At 38.5% G+C, this 21,890-nt stretch overlaps 1 protein-coding gene across 1 annotated transcript in view; it reads right to left on the reverse strand.

Moving 5' to 3' along the window:
* MAN2A1 (mannosidase alpha class 2A member 1) overlaps nt 1–21,890 on the reverse strand; it is a 215,115-nt gene that overhangs the window by 4,302 nt on the left and 188,923 nt on the right. The window contains exon 21 of the mRNA XM_043464497.1: nt 84–194. Coding sequence (XP_043320432.1) covers nt 84–194 — 111 coding nt within the window. The remainder of the gene's footprint in view (nt 1–83; nt 195–21,890) is intronic.

Genomic DNA, 21,890 nt, shown 5'->3' on the forward strand with positions numbered 1-21,890 from the left:
AAACATCTCCTTGTCAGGATTGCCTGCAGAAAGTAAGGATTTCAAAGCGCTAAATCAGCAGGAGAGACAAGCTTTCGGCTCACCTTTCCCCGGGTCGTGGAACACAGCAGCCCGGCGCCTCTGCTGGAGAAGCGGCAGTCGAACCCCTTCCTGTGCAGGATCAAGGCGGCCTCGCTGGAGTGCTTGCCGTCCACCTGTGAACGGGCAGACAGCAAGACACCACGGGGACGCTGAGCGCATGCTGACCCCACTGCACAGCCTCGATGCCCCGTCCCCAGCCACAAATGCTCTTGTATCTCAAAGTGACTTCAAGCCCCCCACTCCCACTCAGGCTGGGTGCTGAGCCTGCCCACTCCTCAGCGACACCGCCTTTCCCAGGCGCCCAGGTGACGTTCTGAGAGTCCTTGGCAAGTCATTCAAGCCTCGGTCCCCTCCACGGTTCCTAAGGACATGGGCTATCTTTTGTCCACATGTTATACACCGGTTTGTCAGAGTTTCTTCAAATAAAGCATTTCATTTTAATTTACTTTTAATAAATCCATCAGCTGAATAAAGTATACCTGAATTTGGTCCTTATCTGGTCAGTGAATGATGTATCATCCATCTTAAAACTGAAATATGCTTCTTCACTGAATACTAATTTTTGTTAATTGCATTAACATTTTTAATCTTTAATGTATTGGTTCATGATTTTTATATGAGACATTTAAATTGAATTAGTTATGCTTATCACTTGCTAAGCCAGCCACATTTATTAGCTTGATGTATCATTTAAATTCACATTACAGAAGCTATTCTTCTTGTGCAGGCAAAAAGGAAAACACTAAAAATGACAAGTCAGCTACAGTGATCAGTATACACTTTCCTGCAGTAAAATTTCTTGCACCCAATTCAAGTAACAATGCCTTGAAAGCTTTAAGTCCTTGAACATTTAAAATTATAACTATTTAATAAATTTTATGTTTTTTAAACCAGGAAATGTTTATGATAAAATGGATTAATAAAATCTTTGGAAAAGTTAAGCAATGCACACTTACTGTACAGACACATTTACTCTTTCTTTTTTATGTGACCACAGATATGAATATGCTGAGGTTCTTGATCAACCTGGAAAGTGAAAGTGGCTCAGTCGTGTCTGACTCTCTGTGATCCCTCGGACCATAGGGGACCTTCCCAACCGAGGGACCGAACCCAGGTCTCCCGCATTGCAGGTGGGCTCCTTACTGCTTGAGCCACCAGGGAAGCCTTGGCCAGACTTACTAGGGCATAGAATTTTTTTAATGTGCTACAGAGACATCTCTTCTGAATAGCTGCCAGCATTCCCAACACTGATTTGCTTTTAATGTGACTGAACAACTTAAATCTGTCCTCACCTCAGATTCTTGGCTGGAATAACCTGTTTTATGACATTTTACACTGGTATTTTGCAGTGGTACTGCTAAAAAATTTTTTTGAAGAAAGAGAAAAAAGTCATTTAGGGATTCTGAATCATTACAGGACCACACAGTACACATAGCAAGTTGAAGTAATATGATAAAGATTCCTAATGAAATTTCAAACAATTTTACAGTCTCTAAATAGCATGAAAATAGCACATTAAAAAAACCTTGTATTTAGTATGTACAGAAGGATAACAGTTATGCCAATTTTGAAACCCTGGAACAGTCTTTTATTCTTCCTGAGCACCAGTCTCCTCGTCTGTAAAATGGAGCTAATGCATGTCTTATCTCCTCATAGAGTCATGTTGTGAGTTAACCCACTAAAAATACTGTATGAGGCAGCCCAGCTTGTAGGACAGACTGAGCTAGTGCAGAAATTGTAGAAATAAGAGGTTCACAATCTGGGCTGGGAGTCAGACAGCCTAAGATCCGTAGCCTACTTCTGCAATTTACTAACTGCTGATTTCAGCAAAACTGTTTTTCCTTTACCATAAAAAAAGAGATAAAAAGGGGCAGCATAATAAGGACTTAGCCCAGGGTCTGGAGCGAAGAAAGACCTTAGTATATTATTACTATTATTTATATCAACATCATTCATCAAATAAACAGTAGTTATTTTCATAACAGTTACAAGTTAAACAATATTCTCTTTTAACTTCTTATTCACAAATTTATTTTATTGGCATCATAGCTTTGTAATTAAGGAGTCAGGATAGTCCTAAATTATATGTCCACAACTATACCTCAAAGTCCTAAGAGTTCTGATTCAAATTCACAAATTAGGTGGCCTCTTAATTAAACTCCAAAAGCACTCATTACTATTATCGTTGGCATCTGGCCATTTTAACTCACTAGACCACCCTTAAAAAAAACACTGATAAGCAGGCACTGTGAAAATTCCTGCAAAACATTTGTTCTCGGAATAACGACTGTGTAAGGTCTTTAGCAGACTGATGATGACAAAAAAAAGTGGGAAGGGAGACACTTTCAGGATTCTGCCATTGAATTAGACAAGAGATTTAAACAAACAGTACAAAAGTGGAGATTAAAGTCATAAAAATTAATTTTCACTTATGGGAAAAAAGTTTTACTTTTGTAAAAACTAAAATTGCATCATTTTCACAAGGACTAAAAGACTAATAAAATGGCATTCATTTTGTGTAAGTTTTTAAAAATCAAATATTCATGAAAGTATCAGTTTTCAAGCAAAAATACCTGAGGCAAAGCAGCAGTTTTTCAGTTTCAAAGTCTGTCTAGACACTTTATTTCCAAGAAAACTGTTTTTCAAAGTAGGGAAACTGTGATTTTAACTTGAATATGTATGCAGGAAATTCAGCTACCCTCAAGTAGTCACAGCATACGCTCTAGGAGAGTAAACAAATTTTGAAAGACCTCTTTTTATATTCATTAACATATTAATAAAATCCAGACCTCTAAAAAGTGGGGGGGCATGGGGAAGAAAACTTATAAATTTGAAACTGCATCATCGCTGTGCTGGGTGAGTGTCAAACTGTCTTTCTAGAACAGATCACCGTTGAGGCTGAATCACTGTGTGGATGTTCCCAAGCTGTACCAGGAAAATTCACTGTAGAACTTATCTCTGAGGAAAAACCAACACTGAGTTTCTAGACTAAGCAGGGCTCATAAAACTTCTCCAGCGACTGGGGGAAGGCTGGGCAAGAAGATCTGGCTACAAGTGACATCGTCAGGCTCAGAGGAGGCTAGCCTGGAGGCTTGGTTTGGTTCCAGCAGGAACCAGATCAGGACTGAGGCTGTCACTCACCTCTGAAAACTCAGGGAGCCAGGTGAGACTCGGGAAGAGTCCCTCCAGTGATGAGGGGAACGTGGCTGCAGCTGACACTTGCTGGGCGCTCGCCGTGTGCCGGGCTGGGCAGGGTGCTCTGCAGGGATGAAGCCACCCCCTTACGGCCCCTTTGGAGCAGGGCAGGCGGCGTAAAGGCGCCGCTGTACTCACGGGCACAGGCACTGACCGCAACACACTCCCCCTCGTCCTCAGACAGCAGCTAGCACAGTAACGCCACTTTGCTTTCCATCCTCTCTCCTCACCAACGGTCGATGCATCCTTCTATGAGTATTCCTCTATTACTGAGCAGGCAAGAAAAAAGCAAGCAGGGTACTTCCCAAGACTGTCTGCACGGTCCCAGGCAGAAGGCCGCATGCGGCACTGAGCAGGCGCCTGGAGTCAGGCTCCCGGGTGCGCCTCCAAGCATCGCCACTTCCTGGCTGTGTGAGGGGAGGTCTCCCCCACCCCAGGCCGGCCCGCCTCCTCGCCTACACAGCGGGGCACTGTACGGCCGCCGCGAGAGCCACGGCAAGCCACAGGACGCACCCAGGGCGCCGCCTGGGCCGGAGGCGGCTTTAGTACGTCACATCGGAGCGACCTGAGAAATCAGCAATGAACCACACAAGGAACACGCATCACAGACACGCCAACATTTACTGTGGCAATAAGCTTCAACGTTCTCCAATTAAAAAGAAAGTGCCAATGTTTTTACTTCATAATCAGTAACAGTCAAACTGCTGAGGACTGAGTGACCTCAGCTGAGACCTTGTTAAAACTTCGTGCTTACTACGTGCCGGGTGCTCTTCCACATGCTTGACAACTCTCACCTCACCGGGGCCTGACAGGGCCTCTCTCGGTGACACCCTCACCACCGCCTGGTCACCGGGGAGGACTCTGGCGTGCGGACGATCCAGGGCCCGCTCTGAGCCAGCCGGGCAGCGAGCGGACGGAGTGCCCTGGACCCAGCGGGCCCGGCCCCCACGCCGCGCTGCCGCGGCTGCGTTCCCCCGCCTCTGCCGAGCTGCGGACTGGTGCGCGCAGACACCGGCCTGAGAGGGAGGAGGATCGCTTTTGACTTAATATAACAAAAGGTTATCAACCTAAGGAGATCACCTAAGGAGACTTTCCAGCTTCTGATCTCAGGCTGGAAAATGGGAGTATTTAATCAATGGTTCCAACAGAGCAAAAATCAAGACTTACTGAAACATATAAAGAAAGAAAGGTTTAGAAACTATTACTTCTATCCACCTACAACCTGCCCAGCCATCCACTCACCCCATTCTAAAAGATTTAAGGCCACCCTGAAAATCACCCCACATACGACAGCCTCTTCTCAGCAGAGGAACAGGCAGGTGCTGCTTTCCCAAGGTGGATAACTCTGCAAACGTGAGAGCCGGGCCGCTCCTGTGAGGCCCACAACCCATAACTGCTGCAAGCCGGCAACAGTGCCTGTGGACACACCGTTTCCTGAGGGAGAGGGGCTGCCACGGTGCTGGACTCCCCAAGGAGAGTGCGACCCCGCCCTTCCCAGATGACGCCATGGCTGAACACCTGGGGGGAGATGGCTCCACGTTGCTCAGGTTCTTTGACGATATCAAATACCTCTCATATTTCAGTGCATTCTGGCAGGTAGGAAGGCTGGAAAATCTCACACTGTGTTATAAGTCCGAACACAGGAAATAACCAGTAGAAATTCATTTTCCAGGGCACTTGTTAAAATGTCAATAACAGTTATCCTGTTTTAATCAACAAGGTAGCATGACAGAAAGAAAGGGGAAGGTGAACGGTTGTCCTCAGATATGTACAACAAAGAACATTTTTTCCCCACAATTTTCACCTTTCCAGAAACTAGGGGGAGATCAATAAAGCACCAATCGATTCTTTTAAGAAAGGCAAAATAAATTCTAAACCTTAAACTGCCTCTTACAAGAAAAGAAGGGGGTGGTGAAAACAAGTTGAGAGAGAAGACTTTATTCAGTAAGTGGTGCTGACGTTGAAATGACTGGTTAACTCTCTGTAAGAAACACTCAAGCACAAACCAAAATAAATCCCATATAGAATAAAGAGTTACATGTAACACATACAGATAGAGAGGAGAGATATACAGACAGATGTCTAGGAATGAGGGCTTCCCTGGGGGCTCGGATGGTGAAATGGCCACCCACACCAGGATCCCCATCTGGAGAACTCCACGGACAGGGGAGCCTGGGGACCTACAGTCCACTGGGCCACAAAGAGTCAGACTCGGCTGAGTGACTAACACTTTTCACTTCACATCTATGGATAAATAAAATAAAAATATATTTGAAAATAAAAGCAAGGAAAACAATCTGCAAAAAAGAGTGGAAGTAGATATCACTGTTCAAAACATCAAGGCAGAATGACTCCATGAAGCTAAGCTAAGCAGCTTAATCAAGTTCCTCCCCATCCCTGGAAAGTCAGCATTCCAGATGGAACCTCTCATTCTAGCTTGATCCACGACTCATCCTCCCATGAGATTCTCCCAGCATCCTCTCTCCCAAGGCTCTCTTCTCCCTAAGTCACTTCCCTTTCCTGAGGATGTGCACTTGACTAGTACTCTTATTCCCTAGTTTTCAACCCATTACAGAAGCTTCTTTTTATAACTCAGGCTGTTGACAGTGCAAGAAAAGAGAGTGATGAAGAGAAGAGTTGGACACCAGGCACACAGGAAGAGAAGGCTAACATTTAAATTCCTCAACAGTGGCTGGAGCACGCTGGGCCATGCAGCTGTGGGGCAGGGTTTTAAGAGATGTTTGTTCTCCTCTCCATCTGACTACAAATATATGACATAGTTGATTTTTTTCAAAAAAAGACAAAACAAAACTATAAACCTGAAAAGCAAGATATGTCTATGTAAAAACAAGCTCCTCTATCAACATAGAATAATTTTTGAAAACTGGACCTTTTTTGTTGCTGTTTTATTTGCTTGTTTTTCTGGAAAGCTGGACTTTGAGAACAGATTTAGTAAATCTTGAAATCATCATGTGATCCCCTGAGATCACATTCAGCACCTAGGTTCAGAAGAACTGGACGTGGCTCCTGATTCTGCCATTCACTGGTAGGTAATTAAATTTTAAGTATTTAATCTAACCCTTACTTTCCCAATTCAGTAACGCAGATAACAGCAATTTCTAGAATCACTAGGAAGAGTTTTTAAAAGTTACTAGTTCCTAAGCTCTCCACCCCAAATCTACAGAATCAGAATCTCAGAGATGAAGACATCTGTGGAAGTCTTTTCTATAATCTCACCGCTATCACCTGGACACAGTGAGTTTGAGGACTTTAGCTGGAAAAGCTGAACCACCTCAGGGGGTTAGCAGACCCCCCAGGTCCCACATGCTCTCTGAGTCTTGAGCACACAGCGCCTTCCTCCACCAGGAGCAGGGAGCCCAGGGCTGGAGTGCAGAGCCTGCAGACAGCGGCCTGGAGCACAGGCCAGCAGAGGGCCCCCTATCATGCTGCAGGAGGAGGGGTCAGGCAGCAAGGGCGATGCGCCCCTTTAATGTTACGGAGGTCTGCAGACACTTTTCTCATGGGAATACTGTGAGGTGATGGGCCAAGGGCAGACCTCCAGTCTTGCCTGGAGGCCAATCTCTCTTGACATAATTTCAGTGGGAAAAATGCACTGCACTCTCTAAACAAAGAGCACATTATTGCACGCTGGGAGATGTCAACAGACCAAAACAAGAACACAATCCAAGACGTCTAGCTCTGGCTTCTGGGCTGAGTTGCTTTCATCTTTCTTCTAGTTATAACCACTGAATTACTCTGGATACCTTTTAAGTACTAAGTTTTCTTTGAATGAATATGTACATCAGCGTCCTTCAATGATTACTTTCCCATTATCAGAGATTAGGGGATGGAAGCAATTCGTTAAAGAATCCCTTCAGATTCCTGGCAAGTTTTTTTTTTTTTCCTCCTTTATTTATTTATTTTTTTCCAGTGGGTTTTGTCATACATTGATATGAATCAGCCATAGATTTACACTTATTCCCCATCCCGATCCCCCCTCCCACCTCCCTCTCCACCCGATTCCTCTGGGTCTTCCCAGTGCACCAGGCCCGAGCACTTGTCTCATGCATCCCACCTGGGCTGGTGATCTGTTTCACCATAGATAATATACATGCTGTTCTCTCGAAACATCCCACCCTCACCTTCTCCCACAGAGTTCAAAAGTCTGTTCTGTACTTCTGTGTCTCTTTTTCTGTTTTGCATATAGGGTTATCATTACCATCTTTCTAAATCCATATATATGTGTTAGGAGCTGTAATGTCTTTACTTTGTGGCTTACTTCACTCTGTATAATGGCTCCAGTTTCATCCATCTCATTAGAACTGATTTCAAACAGAATTCTTTTTAATGGCTGAAAGTAATATCTGGTGTTAGTACCACAGCTTCTTATCCATTCATCTGCTGATGGGCATCTTAGTTGTTCCATGTCCCGGCTATTATAAACAGTTGCTGCGAGAACATGGGTGCACGTGTCTCTTTCAGATCTGGTTTCCTCAGTGTGTATGCCCAGAGTGGGATTGCTGGGTCATATGGCAGTTCTATTTCCAGTTTTTTAAGAAATCTCCACACTGTTCTCCATAGTGGCTGTACTAGTTTGCATTCCCACCAACAGTGTAAGAGGTTCCCTTTTCTCCACACCCTCTCCAGCATTTATTGCTTGTAGACTTTTGGATAGCAGCCATCCTGACTGGCGTGTAATGGTACCTCATTGTGGTTTTGATTTGCATTTCTCTAATAATGAGTGATGTTGAGCATCTTTTCATGTGTTTGTTAGCCATCTGTATGTCTTCTTTGGAGAAATGTCTGTTAGTTCTTTGGCCCATTTTTTGATTGGGTCATTTATTTTTCTGGAATTGAGCTTCAGGAGTTGCTTGTATATTTTTGAGATTAATCCTTTGTCTGTTGCTTCATTTGCTATTATTTTCTCCCAATCTGAGGGCTGTCTTTTCACCTTACTTATAGTTTCCGTTGTTGTGCAAAAGCTTTTAAGTTTCATTAGGTCCCATTTGTTTAGTTTTGCTTTTATTTCCAATATTCTGGGAGGTGGGTCATAGAGGATCTTGCTGTGATTTATGTCGGAGAGTGTTTTGCCTATGTTCTCCTCTAGGAGTTTTATAGTTTCTGGTCTTACATTTAGATCTTTAATCCATCTTGAGTTTATTTTTGTGTATGGTGTTAGAAAGTGTTCTAGTTTCATTCTTTTACAAGTGGTTGACCAGTTTTCCCAGCACCACTTGTTAAAGAGGTTGTCTTTTTTCCATTGTATATCCTTGCCTCCTTTGTCAAAGATACGGTGTCCATAGGTTCGTGGATTTATCTCTGGGCTTTCTATTCTGTTCCATTGATCTATATTTCTGTCTTTGTGCCAGTACCACACTGTCTTGATGACTGTGGCTTTGTAGTCTAGTCTGAAGTCAGGCAGGTTGATTCCTCCAGTTCCATTCTTCTTTCTCAAGATTACTTTGGCTATTCGAGGTTTTTTGTATTTCCATACAAATTGTGAAATTATTTGTTCTAGTTCTGTGAAAAATACTGTTGGTAGCTTGATAGGGATTGCATTGAATCTATAGATTGCTTTGGGTAGAACAGCCATTTTGACAATATTGATTCTTCCAATCCATGAACTCGGTATGTTTCTCCATCTGTTTGTGTCCTCTTTGATTTCTTTCATCAGTGTTTTATAGTTTTCTATGTATAGGTCTTTTGTTTCTTTAGGTAGATATACTCCTAAGTATTTTATTCTTTTTGTTGCAATGGTGAATGGTATTGTTTCCTTAATTTCTCTTTCTGTTTTTCATTGTTAGTATATAGGAATGCAAGGGCTTTCTGTGTGTTAATTTATATCCTTGCAACTTTACTTATGTTCATTTTATTACTCTAGTAATTTCTGGATAAGAGTTCTTAGGTTTTCTATGTAGAGGATCATGTCATCTGCAAACAGTGAGAGTTCACTTCTTCTTTTCCTATCTGGATTCCTTTTACTTCTTTTTCTGCTCTGATTGCTGTGGCCAAAACTTCCAACACTATGTTGAATAGTAGTGGTGAGAGTGGGCACCCTTGTCTTGTTCCTGATTTCAGGGGAAGTGCTTTCAATTTTTCACCATTGAGGGTGATGCTTGCTGTGGGTTTGTCATATATAGCTTTTATTATGTTGAGGTATGTTCCTTCTATTCCTGCTTTCTGGAGAGTTTTAATCATAAATAGGTGTTGAATTTTGTCAAAGGCTTTCTCTGCATCTATTGAGATAATCATATGGTTTTTATCTTTCAATTTGTTAATGTGGTGTATTACACTGATTGATTTGCGGATATTGAAGAATCCTTGCATTCCTGGGATAAAGCCCACTTGGTCGTGGTGTATGATTTTTTTAATATGTTGTTGGATTCTGTTTGCTAGAATTTTGTTAAGGATTTTTGCATCTATGTTCATCAGTGATATTGGCCTGTAGTTTTCTTTTTTTGTGGCATCTTTGTCTGGTTTTGGAATTAGGGTGATGGTGGCCTCATAAGAATGAGTTTGGAAGCTTACTCATCTGCAATTTTCTGGAAGAGTTTGAGTAAGATAGGTGTTAGCTCTTCTCTAAATTTTTGGTAGAATTCAGCTGTGAAGCCATCTGGTCCTGGGCTTTTGTTTGCTGGCAGATTTTTGATTACAGTTTCGATTTCCTTGCTTACATCATTAATTTTCTTTTCTATAAGTTAACTATCTCCAGGTCTTCTGTTGCTGTTGTTTATCATTTCTCATATGAACACATGTAAAACCTTTATATGTAAGACCTTTACAGCCTCTAATGTATGAATAGTAAAAACGTAATAAGTATTTGCTGATTGCTTACCTCCTGAAAAAAAAATTAATTCAACATTAATGATCACACGCAATTTTATCTCAAAATAACCTAATGGCCTGTTCTATTTTTTCCTATTTTTTTCGCGCAACTCAAACTTCAGCTCAACAGAGTTTCTAAGTCTCCTGATATCTCTGTTTTACAGTTTTTGTCTTCCTTCTTGAAATATAATCCCACCTCTTTTCTTTTGACTATATCCTAGTCTATCTATCTTTAAGTAACTCAAATTAGCTTCTGCTCTTCAAATCTTTTCCTTATCTTTTTGGCTGGAAGAAATGTCTTTTCTTTCACTCCATGAATTTTATCAGCATTTTAAAAAGCATTTCTCATGTTCTCCCCTCTATCATAACCATTTATACATGTACCCTACTTCCCTGAAGGGAAAAAAATGGCAACTCAGTCATAAATTAATGAATAAATGAGCGAATACATAAGATTTATTTCAGATTCACCCATCATCTTGGTGATGCACTTCCAGAAGCAATCAAGTTTGTTAATTTTCCTTATTAACCCTTATTTTCTATATTCCTTACTTGGCCTAGCACAATGCCCTGAATATAATCAGAAGTAAATAAATATTTTCCCAGTTAAATTGTACTACTGAATATGTTGACCTAACTATAGGAGTTTGTATTTATTTCTAGAAATTTTATCCTCAATTTTATCCCTTATTCCTATCTTAAGACTTGGCGTGGGATTCTGGAGCTTTCAACAAACATGTTAGATTTTCCTCTCAACTTGAAGATATCTAAAACTTTGATTAGCATGCCATCATATATCCTCAAACAAGTCATTAGTAAAAATGCTGCTATTCCCTGTGATTTCCTGTTAGAGATATCCCTCTGGGGTGATAATGTATTCATAATCAGAACTCTTAAAATGCAATCATTTCACCATCAAACTATTTGATTATCCTACTCACATATTCCTTTCTTGTTCACAATGTGGTTGCTGCCTAAAAGTTCAGCTTAGTCAGGTCTTATATTTCTCAAACCCTTCCCATCTCGGTGGAGAGTAAACAGGGCCTTATCATGATAAGTACCTCTTAACAAATGGAATGAATTTGCATGTGGTACGCATGATGGCCAGGTTAAAGGTCATAAGAAGGAGCTATTCTTGCCCATTCTCTTTCCCCTTCAGCTAACTTGATGCCCATGAGCACAGTGAAGGTAAAAGTCATTTGTTGTACTTAGAGGAGATGACAGAAGACGCCTAGTTCTCTGTAACTGAAAAAAGAACTAAGCTCTCATAATTCCTTTGAATTCTGCACAAGCAAGAAACAATCATCTGTCCTGTGTGAGATACTGGACATTGTTTATGTTTGTCACAGCAACTAGCATTATTCTGTTAACACACCTGTTACCTTTCCTTCTTCCTTACTGGAGGAGCCCAACTTCCTTTGTAGTTGTTCTTCAGTCACTAAGTTGTGTCCAACTTTTCGCAACCCCGTAGCCTGAAGCATGCCAGTCTCCTCTGTCCTCCACTATTTCCCAGAGTTTTCTCAAACTCATGTCCACTGAGTCAGTAATGCCATCTAACCATCTCATCCTCTGCTGCCCATTTCTCCCTCTGCCCTCAATTCCCAGCATCAGGGTCTTTCCTAATGAGTTGACTCTTTGCATCAGGTGGCCAAATTATTGGAGCTTCAGCTTCAGCATCAGTCCTTCCAATGAATATTCAGGATTGATTTCCTTTAGGATGGACTGGTTTGATCTCCTTGCAGTCCAAGGGTCTCTCAAGAGTCTTCTCCTTCCAGATTTTCATGTTCCCATACTGTTTTGGAGCTCGAGCATGAGCATGTGGCCATTTCTAGCTTAAAAGGAGAATTTGCTTGGAACTTCTGAGAAAGAAATTTCCTGATGAAAAGAAAACGCTCCCAGAAGAGAAGCTCCAGGACTTTTTCTGCAATAATCATCTTACTTCCCACAAGAAAAAGTCCAAAGACAAAGATCATAAAATGACACAGTGGATGGCTCAAGAGAGCCAGGGTCCTTAAAGATACAGCTCGGTGTTTGAAACTTTGTACTTTTCTCTCTGTCTGGTAATATTATCATGAAAGGGGATAGTAGTCTACCATGACATTTTTATTTAACTCATTATGTTGCCTGGTGATTACCACTTCATTTCCTAAAAAGTCAGTATTTTTTAAAAATAATAAATTCTAAATTGTGTTCAAAGTCAAGGTCGCTGATGTAAACTCACCCTCTGTAAAAACTAGAATACATTTCATAAACTTGTCATCTGTAAAAACTAGAATACATTTGATAGTATTCAATGACCCTTTGCAGTCCTGAAATGTATGCACTCAACTTTAGTTTGTTTTCTTCAAAAAGCCTTTTACTATGACCAGAGAGACTAGAAAGATATGTAAATTTGGTAGATGACCAAAAAGAATCCAATCTAATTCTAAGCCACATGGAATCTTAAGGATCGTATAAATATTATTCATTAATGGCTCACTTTGAGTCAGTGTCGAGCATATTTTGCACCGGCATCAGGGATACTCTTTAATTCACTCATAATACCTGCCTACTTTCTCTTCCTTACACTCCCAGTGGCATCCTCTCTTTACTAGAAAACCCCTTCTGAGATAGTCACCTTTTTCATCAGTCCACCTATAAAATAAATAAGCCTCTCCTGTATTTAAAACTGTTGGCCTCTCATACAAACATCCACAGAAGGCAGAAGGTGCATGAGGGAGAAAAAGAAGATACAGCCCAGGAGCCCAGTTACTTATCATTCATTTTTATGTAATGCTTTATTTCTTGGATTCTGTAAAAATCTTCTGAAATACAAGATTCCAAACAAAAGCTATTTGAGAAAAAAAGAGTCCCTGAAACAGTGTTTCTGACTACTTCATTTATTTCCCCATGTAAAAACAGCTCAAAATTCTGCACTGATTGTTGAATGAGTGAATATAATATTGGAAAAAGGACCTTATATAGAATATGTTAATGCACTAGCAACCATTAGCTACTGTCTATAATTATATTCCAGATTTTTTTGGTGGACAGTAGAAATGATATTTTCATTAGGAAAAATTCAATATTTGAGAAAAAGTATTAATACCTCACAGTATTAATACCTCGTTTTCTCAAAATGTATCATGAAAATTGTATTTTAAAAGCCTATCAAAAATGAATCAGTTTAGCAAAATGCCAGTCAAATAATTACATAAATTTAAATTAAATTGCAGAATTTGAAACAACTTGCTAAAATGTAACATATTGCTCTCACTTGTTAGATATTCCAAAGGATAGAAAGAATGATAAGACATAGTTCTTACCCTCAAGAAACTTCAAGTCTAGTGGTTGAAATAGGAAGTCCAGTAATAAATACAAAAGCTAAATCATTGGATTAAGAAGCAGTAATGTTGGGGAACTCAACAGCAGGAAGATAAATTCCAAGTATTGAGTGACAGAGAGATATTGAAGAAGGTTGCATGACCATGGTGAACTCTGAAACAGATTTTAGAAGATAAATATTTTTATGGGTAGCTGTGATGGGAAAGAGGTGTTAGTTTAGGTGGAGGGAAGAATGCATTGGGAATCAGTGAATAATCTTTTTAGAGGGTACAGAGGGAAATATGGGTTGAGATCAGATCACAGAGAGCTATGACTATCATGCCAGGAGGAATGAATATTTTCCTATAATGATTGAGGGTTCATTAATGTATTTGCACAAGGCAGTTCCTGACTTTTCTAAGAGAATCTCTAACAGTTGTGCAAAGGCAAAGAAGGATGACACTAGGGTTAAAAAAAAAGGTGCTCAGTCATGTCCAACTCTTTGTGATCCCATGGACTGTAGCCTGACTGGCTCCTCTGTCCATGGAATTTTCCAGGCAATAATACTGGAGTGGATTGCCATTTCCTCCTCCAGGGGATCTTCCTGACTCAGGGATCATGCCCATGTCTCTTGCATCCTCTGCAATAGCAGATGAATTCTTTACCATTAATCCCTCCTGGGAAGCCCCTTATAAAAGGGTTAATAAGAACTAAAAGCAACAGTGGGGATACAGAGATTTGCAGACACTTGGAATGGGAAATAATTATCAGTTTAGGAAGAAGGGTTGATCCTGTAACTCCATGTTAACTACAGTGTTGTATGGATATGGAAATAAAATTCCAAGTAAATCATTATAATGTCATCTCTACTCATGAAAACACATTGTCCTAGAAACTAGTACTATGTGAGAATAGCCAGGTGACTTTCTGCTGTTCAATAAGAAAATTTTGTACCTTTTCATTATACATCCTTATAGAAATGTAAAATTTCCAACTGTCTTTCTTCACCTTCACTTCTTATTTGTATGTTTAATTCCAACTCCCAGATAACAATGAAAAAAAAATTAATACTAAAAAATGTAATGAAGTATATTCCTTCATCACAACATTGACTTACCCAAAGTGTTATTTTATCTTATCAAAGATTTAATATAATCATTAAACATTTTAAACTTCAACTGGCTGTGATTGCCAAGCTGAATCATTAGGAAAGACATGGACTCTGAATTGGTAGATGGATTAAAAGAATAGCATCAAAAAAGCTTTCAACTCTTTGACCATACAAGTGAATTCCGAGGACTAAGGACCAAATTTTTTCTCTCTACTCAAAATTTAAAATTTCTCTTGTTTCCTGTTTTTAAAATATTTTACTTTATGTTTTTACACTTTGATCTTCTTCACCCATTTCTACCTTCCTAACTAAATACCCACCTCTGGCAGTCACTAATCTGTTCTCAGTATCTATAATGACGATTTATTTATTTATTTATTTTAGATTTCTCATATAAGAAAGGCCATATGGTATTTGCCTTTCTCTGTCCAAATTGTTTCTTTAAGCATAATGTCCATAAGGTCCATCCATGTTGTCTAGAATGACAAGATTCTATTATTTTTATTGTTAAATAATATTCCTTTATGTATATACACATATACATGTGTATATATTCCTCCTTTCACTGTGTTTCTCAGATATTGCATTTTTTGCATGGTGCATGTTGCTGGCAATCTTGCATCAAGCAAATCTATCAGCACCATTTCTTCGGCAACATTATTTTTTAAGGTATGTACTTTTTAAAAGACATAATACTATGGAATACTGAATAGACTACCGAATAGTGTAAACATAACTTTTATGTGCAATGAGAAATGGAAAATTCCCATGGCTCATTTTATTGCAGTGTTTGCTGTATTGTGGTGGCCTGGATGTGAACCCACAACATGGCTGAGGTATGCTTGTGTACAGTTTTTTTATCCATTCATCCACCAGTGGACACTTAGGTTGCCTTCACAATTTGGCTATTGTAAATACTGCTTCCATGAACATGGGAGTATATACATCTTTTGAGCTAGTACTTTTATTTCCCTTTTATCCTAGGTAAAAAGCCTAGAAGTAGAATTACTGGATCATATTGTAGTTCTGTTTTTAATTTTCTGAGCAATCGCCATACTGTTTTTCACAGTTGTTGTTTTAGTTACTGACTCATGTCTGACTCTTCATGACCCCACGAGCTATAGCCCAGAAGGCTCCTCTGTCCCTGGGATTTTCCAGGCAAGAATACTGGAGTAGGTTGCCATTTTCTTCTCCAAAGGATTTTCCTGACCCTGGGATCAACTCCACACCTCCTGCATTGGCAGGTAGATTCTTTACCACTGAACCGTCAGGGAATCCCGTTTTCCACAGTGGCTGCACTATTTTACACTCCCACAAGCAGTGCAATATGGTAAACTCTTCTCCACAACCTTGCCAACATTAATTATTTCTTGTCTTGTGGATGATAACCATTATAACAAGGGTGAGGTAGTATTTCACTGTGATTTTGATTTGTGTTTCCCTGATGATTAGTGATGTTGAACATCTTTTCATGTACCTATTGGTCATCTGTACGTCTTGGAAAAGTGCCTATTCAGATCTTTTGCCAGTTTTTTTATTAAATTTTTTTTGCTATTGAGTTATATAGTTTCTTCATGTGCTTTTGCTATTAACCCCTTATCAGATATGGTTTGCAAATATTTTTCCCATTCCATATGTTGCCTTTCCATGTTGTTTATGATTTCCTTTGCTGTAGAGCTTTTTAGTTTGCTGTAATCCTACTTTTTAAATTTTGCTTTTGTTGCTTTTAATTTTTGGCAATAGATTAAAAAAAAATCATTGCTAAGACCTATGTCAACTTACTTACTGCCACTGTCTTCTTCTAGGAGTTTTATCACTCAGTCTTTAATTCAGGTTGGGTTAATTTTTTTGTATGGAATAAGATGGTGGTTCAATTTTATTCTTTTGCATGTGGTTCTCCAGTTTTTGCAACACCATTTATATAAGAGATTATTCTTTCTTTGTTGTATATTCTTGGCTTTTGTTGTAAAATTAACTGACCATATGTGCACAGGTTTATTTCTGTGCTCTCTATTCTGTTCCATTGATCAATGTGTCTATTTTTATGCTAATACCATACTGTTTTAATTACTATAACTTTGTAGTGGAGTTTGAAATCTGGGAGTGTGATGCTTCCAGCTTTGTTCTTTGTCAAGATTGCTTTGGCTATTTAGAGTCTTTTACATTTTCATGTAAATTTTAGCATTGTTTGTTCTATTTCTGTGAAAAATGACATTAGGATTTTGATAGGAATTGCACTGAATCTGTGAATTGCTTTGGGTAGTATGGACATTTTAATAATATTTGATTTTTCCAATTTATGAACATACAATATTTTTCATTTTTCTGTCATCTTCAATTCCTTTTCTTAATGCCTTATTATTTTCAGTATACAGGTGTTTCACTTTGGTTAAATTTATTCTAAAGTATTTTATTCTTTTGATGCCATTGTAAATGGGATTGTTTTGTTTAGTTCTCTTTCTGATAGTTCATATTGGTATATAAAAACAACAGATTTTTGGTATTGATTTTTCATTCTACAACATTATTGAATTTATTAGTTCTAACAGTTTATTATGCAGTCTTTTGATTTTTCCATATATAAATATTATGTCTTTTATAAATAGTGACAGTTTTGCTTCTTTCTTTCCAATATGGAAGAAACAAAAACATTTTATTGCTTTCTTTTGCCTAATTTCTCTGGCTGGGACTTCCAAAACTATGTTGAGTAAAAGTGGCTAGAGTGTACGTTCTTGTCTTGATCTTTTTTTTTTTTTTTTCACTTAAAAAATTATTTATTTTAATTGGAGGATAATTACATTACAATATTGTGATGGTTTTTGCCACACATCAACATGAATCAGCCATAGGCTTACATGTGTCCCCTCCATCCTTTTTTTTTTTTTTTAAATTTAAATTATTTATTTATTTTACTTTATAACATTGTATTGGTTTTGCCATACATTGACTTGAATCCACCATGGGTGTACATCTTATCTTGATCTTAAAGGAAATGCTTTCAACTTCTCATCACTGAGCACAATGTTATCTGTGGGCTTATTATATATGGCCTTTATTATGTTGAGATATGTTTCCTATGTACCCATTTTGTTGAGTTTCATTCATTTATGAATGGAGATTGCATTTTGTCAAATGCTTTTTCTGCATCTATTGAAATGATCATATAATTTTTATCCTTCAGTTTGTTAAAGTGATGTATCACATTGGCTGATTTTGTTGATGTTGAACCAGCCCTGCACCCCTGGAACAAATCCCACTCAATCGTGGTATATGATCATTTTAATGTATTGTTAAATTTGGTTTGGTAATATTTTGTTGAGTGTTTTATATCTATGTTCATCAGGGAAATTGGCCAGTAATTTTCTTTCTTTTCTTTGGCTTCTTTGTCTGGTTTTGGTCTCAGGGTAATGATGGCCATGGAAAATAAGTTGGAAGAGTTCCCTTTTCTTCTGTTTTATGGAAGAGTTTGAAAAGGACTGATATTAAGTCTTCTTTAAGTATTTTGTAGAACACCTTATTGTCATTTTAAATTATTAATTTTAGTTAAATAATAAAGGATGTGTAAATCAAGGTAGTGGGCACAGTCTACAATATTGTCATTACCATAGTTCAACACTAGGAAGACAGCCAGAATCTAAAATTCTGATTTCACATTTAATGGTGAAGTGTTCAGTTACAGTCAATGGGAAACTAATTGACCATCTGGAACTATAGAATTAGTAGTTTATAGTTCATTAATAATAGATTTCCCTGGTGGCTCAGATGGTAAAGTGTCTGCCTACAATGCAGGACACCCAGGTTCAATCCCTGGATTGGGAAGATCTCCTAGAGAAGGAAATGGCAACCCTCTCCAGTAATCATGCCTGGAAAATCCCACAGATGGAGGAGCCTGGTAGGCTACAGTCCATGGGGTTGCAGTCAGACACGACTGAACGACTTTACTTCACTTCAATAATATTATCATATCTCTAATGATCATTTAGTCAACTATATTTCGGAAGGTTTCTGACTGAAAAGTCTTAAGTGAACATTTTGGAGATTCATAAGAATTTTTGCCATCTGTAAATAATTTTTAAGTTCTACCTATTTGAAACACCATCAATTCTATTTAGCTTATTAAATGGATTCTCATCTCTGTATTTTCCAAAATCTTTTCCAAATTCTTATTCTACCACTTAATATATGAGTGATCTTTTACAAAAATTTTAATGTTTGTAAATACTTTATTTTATCTGAACCTCAGTTTACCTGACTATAAAATGAGAATTCAGATGTTCATCTTGGTGGGTAACTGACTGGAATTAATGAGATGATATATATATGATGATATATAAAAGCACATATTTACAGAAAAAATAATGACTCAGAAAAAAATGATATTTCCCAATTCTCTTTATCTATACTTTAGATCACATTTTCAAAAGAGTTTCTATTTCACAACATATTTATAAGTGATTTTTGGCTAACTGCTTTAAGTCTATGTTGGCATGAAGTACTGATTTTCTGAAATCCGAATTAAGGTAAGGTAGTCATAAAATAAAATTGAAACTGCTGTTTCTTATTTTACAATTACTGGGAAAAAAATAAAACACTTCCTTTTTCTCTACTATGATTTTGTCCTATAAATTTGGTGCTGATGGTGTTTACTAAGTAGAATAAGCAGATCCCCTGAAGGAAGGAATGGCAACCCACTTCAATATTTTTGCCTGGAGAAGTTCATGGAGAGAGGAGCATGGAGAGCTATAGTCAATGGGGTTGCAAAGAGTCAGACATGACTGAGTGACTAACACACACATTAATAAGGAAACAGCCAGAGAATTAATAGTAATAGAAACATCAAGAATTGTCATGTCTTAAAAATAATCCTCATAAGTTTCTCAGTGTAGAAATTTGCATAAATGCAGTGTTTTCTGCTAGTTTCATTTTTCTAGTGTACCTGATAAAATTACATTATTAATATGTATATATATATATATATGTATATATGAGCATGCTCAGTCATGTCTAACTTTTTGGGACCCCATGGGTCCCTAGTGGGCTCCAGTGGGAGCCCACTAGGCTCCTCTGACCATGGGATTTTGTAGGCAAGAATACTGGAATGAGTTCCTGTTCCCTTCTCCAAGGGATCTTCTCCATCCAGGGACTGAACCCATGTCTCTTGTGTCTCTTGCTTTGGCATGAGGATTCTTTACCCCTAAGCCATCTGAGAAGCCATGCACACACATTCCCATTCATTTGTCCTCTCTAGAGAGCACCATGGCTTCCTGATGCATTTCTTGTCTTTGAAAATATTCCATAATTCAGATTTTTCACAAATTCAGAGTATCTCTCTGAATGACTCATGTTAATAAGGCTTTCTTTTCCCTAAAGAAAAAAGTCATAGCAGAAGAAATTTTTCTGATGAGGCATAGTTGACTTACTTTGTTTTTCTTAGTAGTCCTTCTTTTAAGAGGATGGTATCATGAAAAACAAGAAGTAAAAACAACTAATACAATTCAGTTTTACTAAGCAGAAAAATGAATTATCTGTTTGTTGGGACATGCTTTGGTTTATTTTTCTAATTAATCAGTCATATAGTCATAAATGCCTTCATAGATCAAGAGAAACATATAGAGCAGAAGGACTTTATTCTTTTAGTTGATGATGTAGTAAGGACAAAGAATTGACCAAAATAATTTTCAAGAGACTGTTTTAAAATGGATAACAAGACCCAATCTTCCAAAGATTATGTTACCATCCTGCCTTAAACAATCGATCCCTATGTGAGATGGTAAGCACTTAATGGAGTCTGCTATCAGAAGATGTAGAAGTCATCCTTTTATCCCATGGGTATAACCAAAGAGATGAGAGCTATGAATTCTACAACTACATGAGACCATACCACCTTAGAAATAAAAATTCTATCTAAAAAAATCTTTTTCTAAAAGGACCTTTAAACTACTTCCTGATGACCTACAGAGTGTCGCTTGACAAGTTTCATATACAATGTTATAACTAATTTCTGTTAACTTAAAATAATTATGAACCTTGTATAAATAAGCATTTTATTTATTAAAAGATTTTATTGAATATAAGTGTTGAGTTGTAATGCCTTTTGAAATTTTTCTATGTAAACTGTTTGTATTCTAGCACCTCTAAAATCATAGTAGCACCATTCCTTTCAGGAACAAACTTCTATTGAAGCTTTGGTTTTCTTACTTTTTTTGCATGAAAATATAAATTAAACTTAGAAGTTGAATTAAAATTTAATAGGTTACAAAATGGTGAACTACATGGAGTGTGTATTTTTAAAAGATAATCACTTTCTGTGATTTATCACCTACCAAGCTTCCCTGGTGGCTCAGATGGTAAAGAATCTGCCCTTATTTCAGGAGACCTGGGTTCAATCCCTGGGTCAGGAAGCTCCCCTGGAGAAGGAAATGGCAACTGACTCCAGTATCCTTGCCTGGAGAATCCCATGAACAGAGGAGCCTGGTGGGCTACAGTCCATGGGGTCCCAAAGAGTCACACACGACTGAACGACCAGCACTTTCACTTTAAATATTTTAAGATGTTGATCATTTAATAAACAGTAAAACTGAGAAACAGATTTTTCTGTGTACTGAGCACCCCTCCAGACAAGTTCACTTCTGGAAAACCTAACTCTTGGTTTGCCGGGGAGCCTGGCTGAGCTTCCTTTGTAGACTTCCCAGTGCATTTAGGTTTCCAAGAGCCCCAGTGCAACTGTGCTCAAACATTCCACTCATTCTTTTTCTTTTTAAGTCTTTATTTTTTTTTTCCATTTATTTTTATTAGTTGGAGGCTAATTACTTTACAATATTGTAGTGGTTTTTGCCATACATTGACATGAATCAGCCATGGATTTACATGAGGGCGATCTGGTTGCGACATCTGTCACCCCATTGATCGCCAGGGTTGGTTCGGCTGATCTGGCTGGCTAGGCGGGTGTCCCCTTCCTCCCTCACCACTCCATGTGCGTCCCTCCCGAAGCTGCGCGCTCGGTTGAAGAGGACGACCATCCCCGATAGAGGAGGACCGGTCTTCGGTCAAGGGTATACGAGTAGCTTCGCTCCCCTGCTAGAACCTCCAAACAAGCTCTCAAGGTCCTCTCATTCTTTTATTGACTCTTCCGCTTTCTACCCAAGAATTCTAAGTTGAAGACTGAAAACTTTTTTTTTCCTGAAAATGATAGTTTCCCAAGGAGTTCCTCATTATAAACACCTAAACCTGGAATTGGCTCAGGAAAAAGAGAATGCTATAGAATCATCTAGAATCAATATTTGGAGAGGGAACATTTTCTTTGTTTGCAGAAACACTAAATCTGTTAAATAAGAGTTACCATCATTTATTCCCATTGTTTGGGTCACCTGATTGT

Source organism: Cervus canadensis, chromosome 4 (genome assembly GCF_019320065.1).
Source record: "Cervus canadensis isolate Bull #8, Minnesota chromosome 4, ASM1932006v1, whole genome shotgun sequence".
Lineage (NCBI taxonomy): Eukaryota > Metazoa > Chordata > Mammalia > Artiodactyla > Cervidae > Cervus > Cervus canadensis.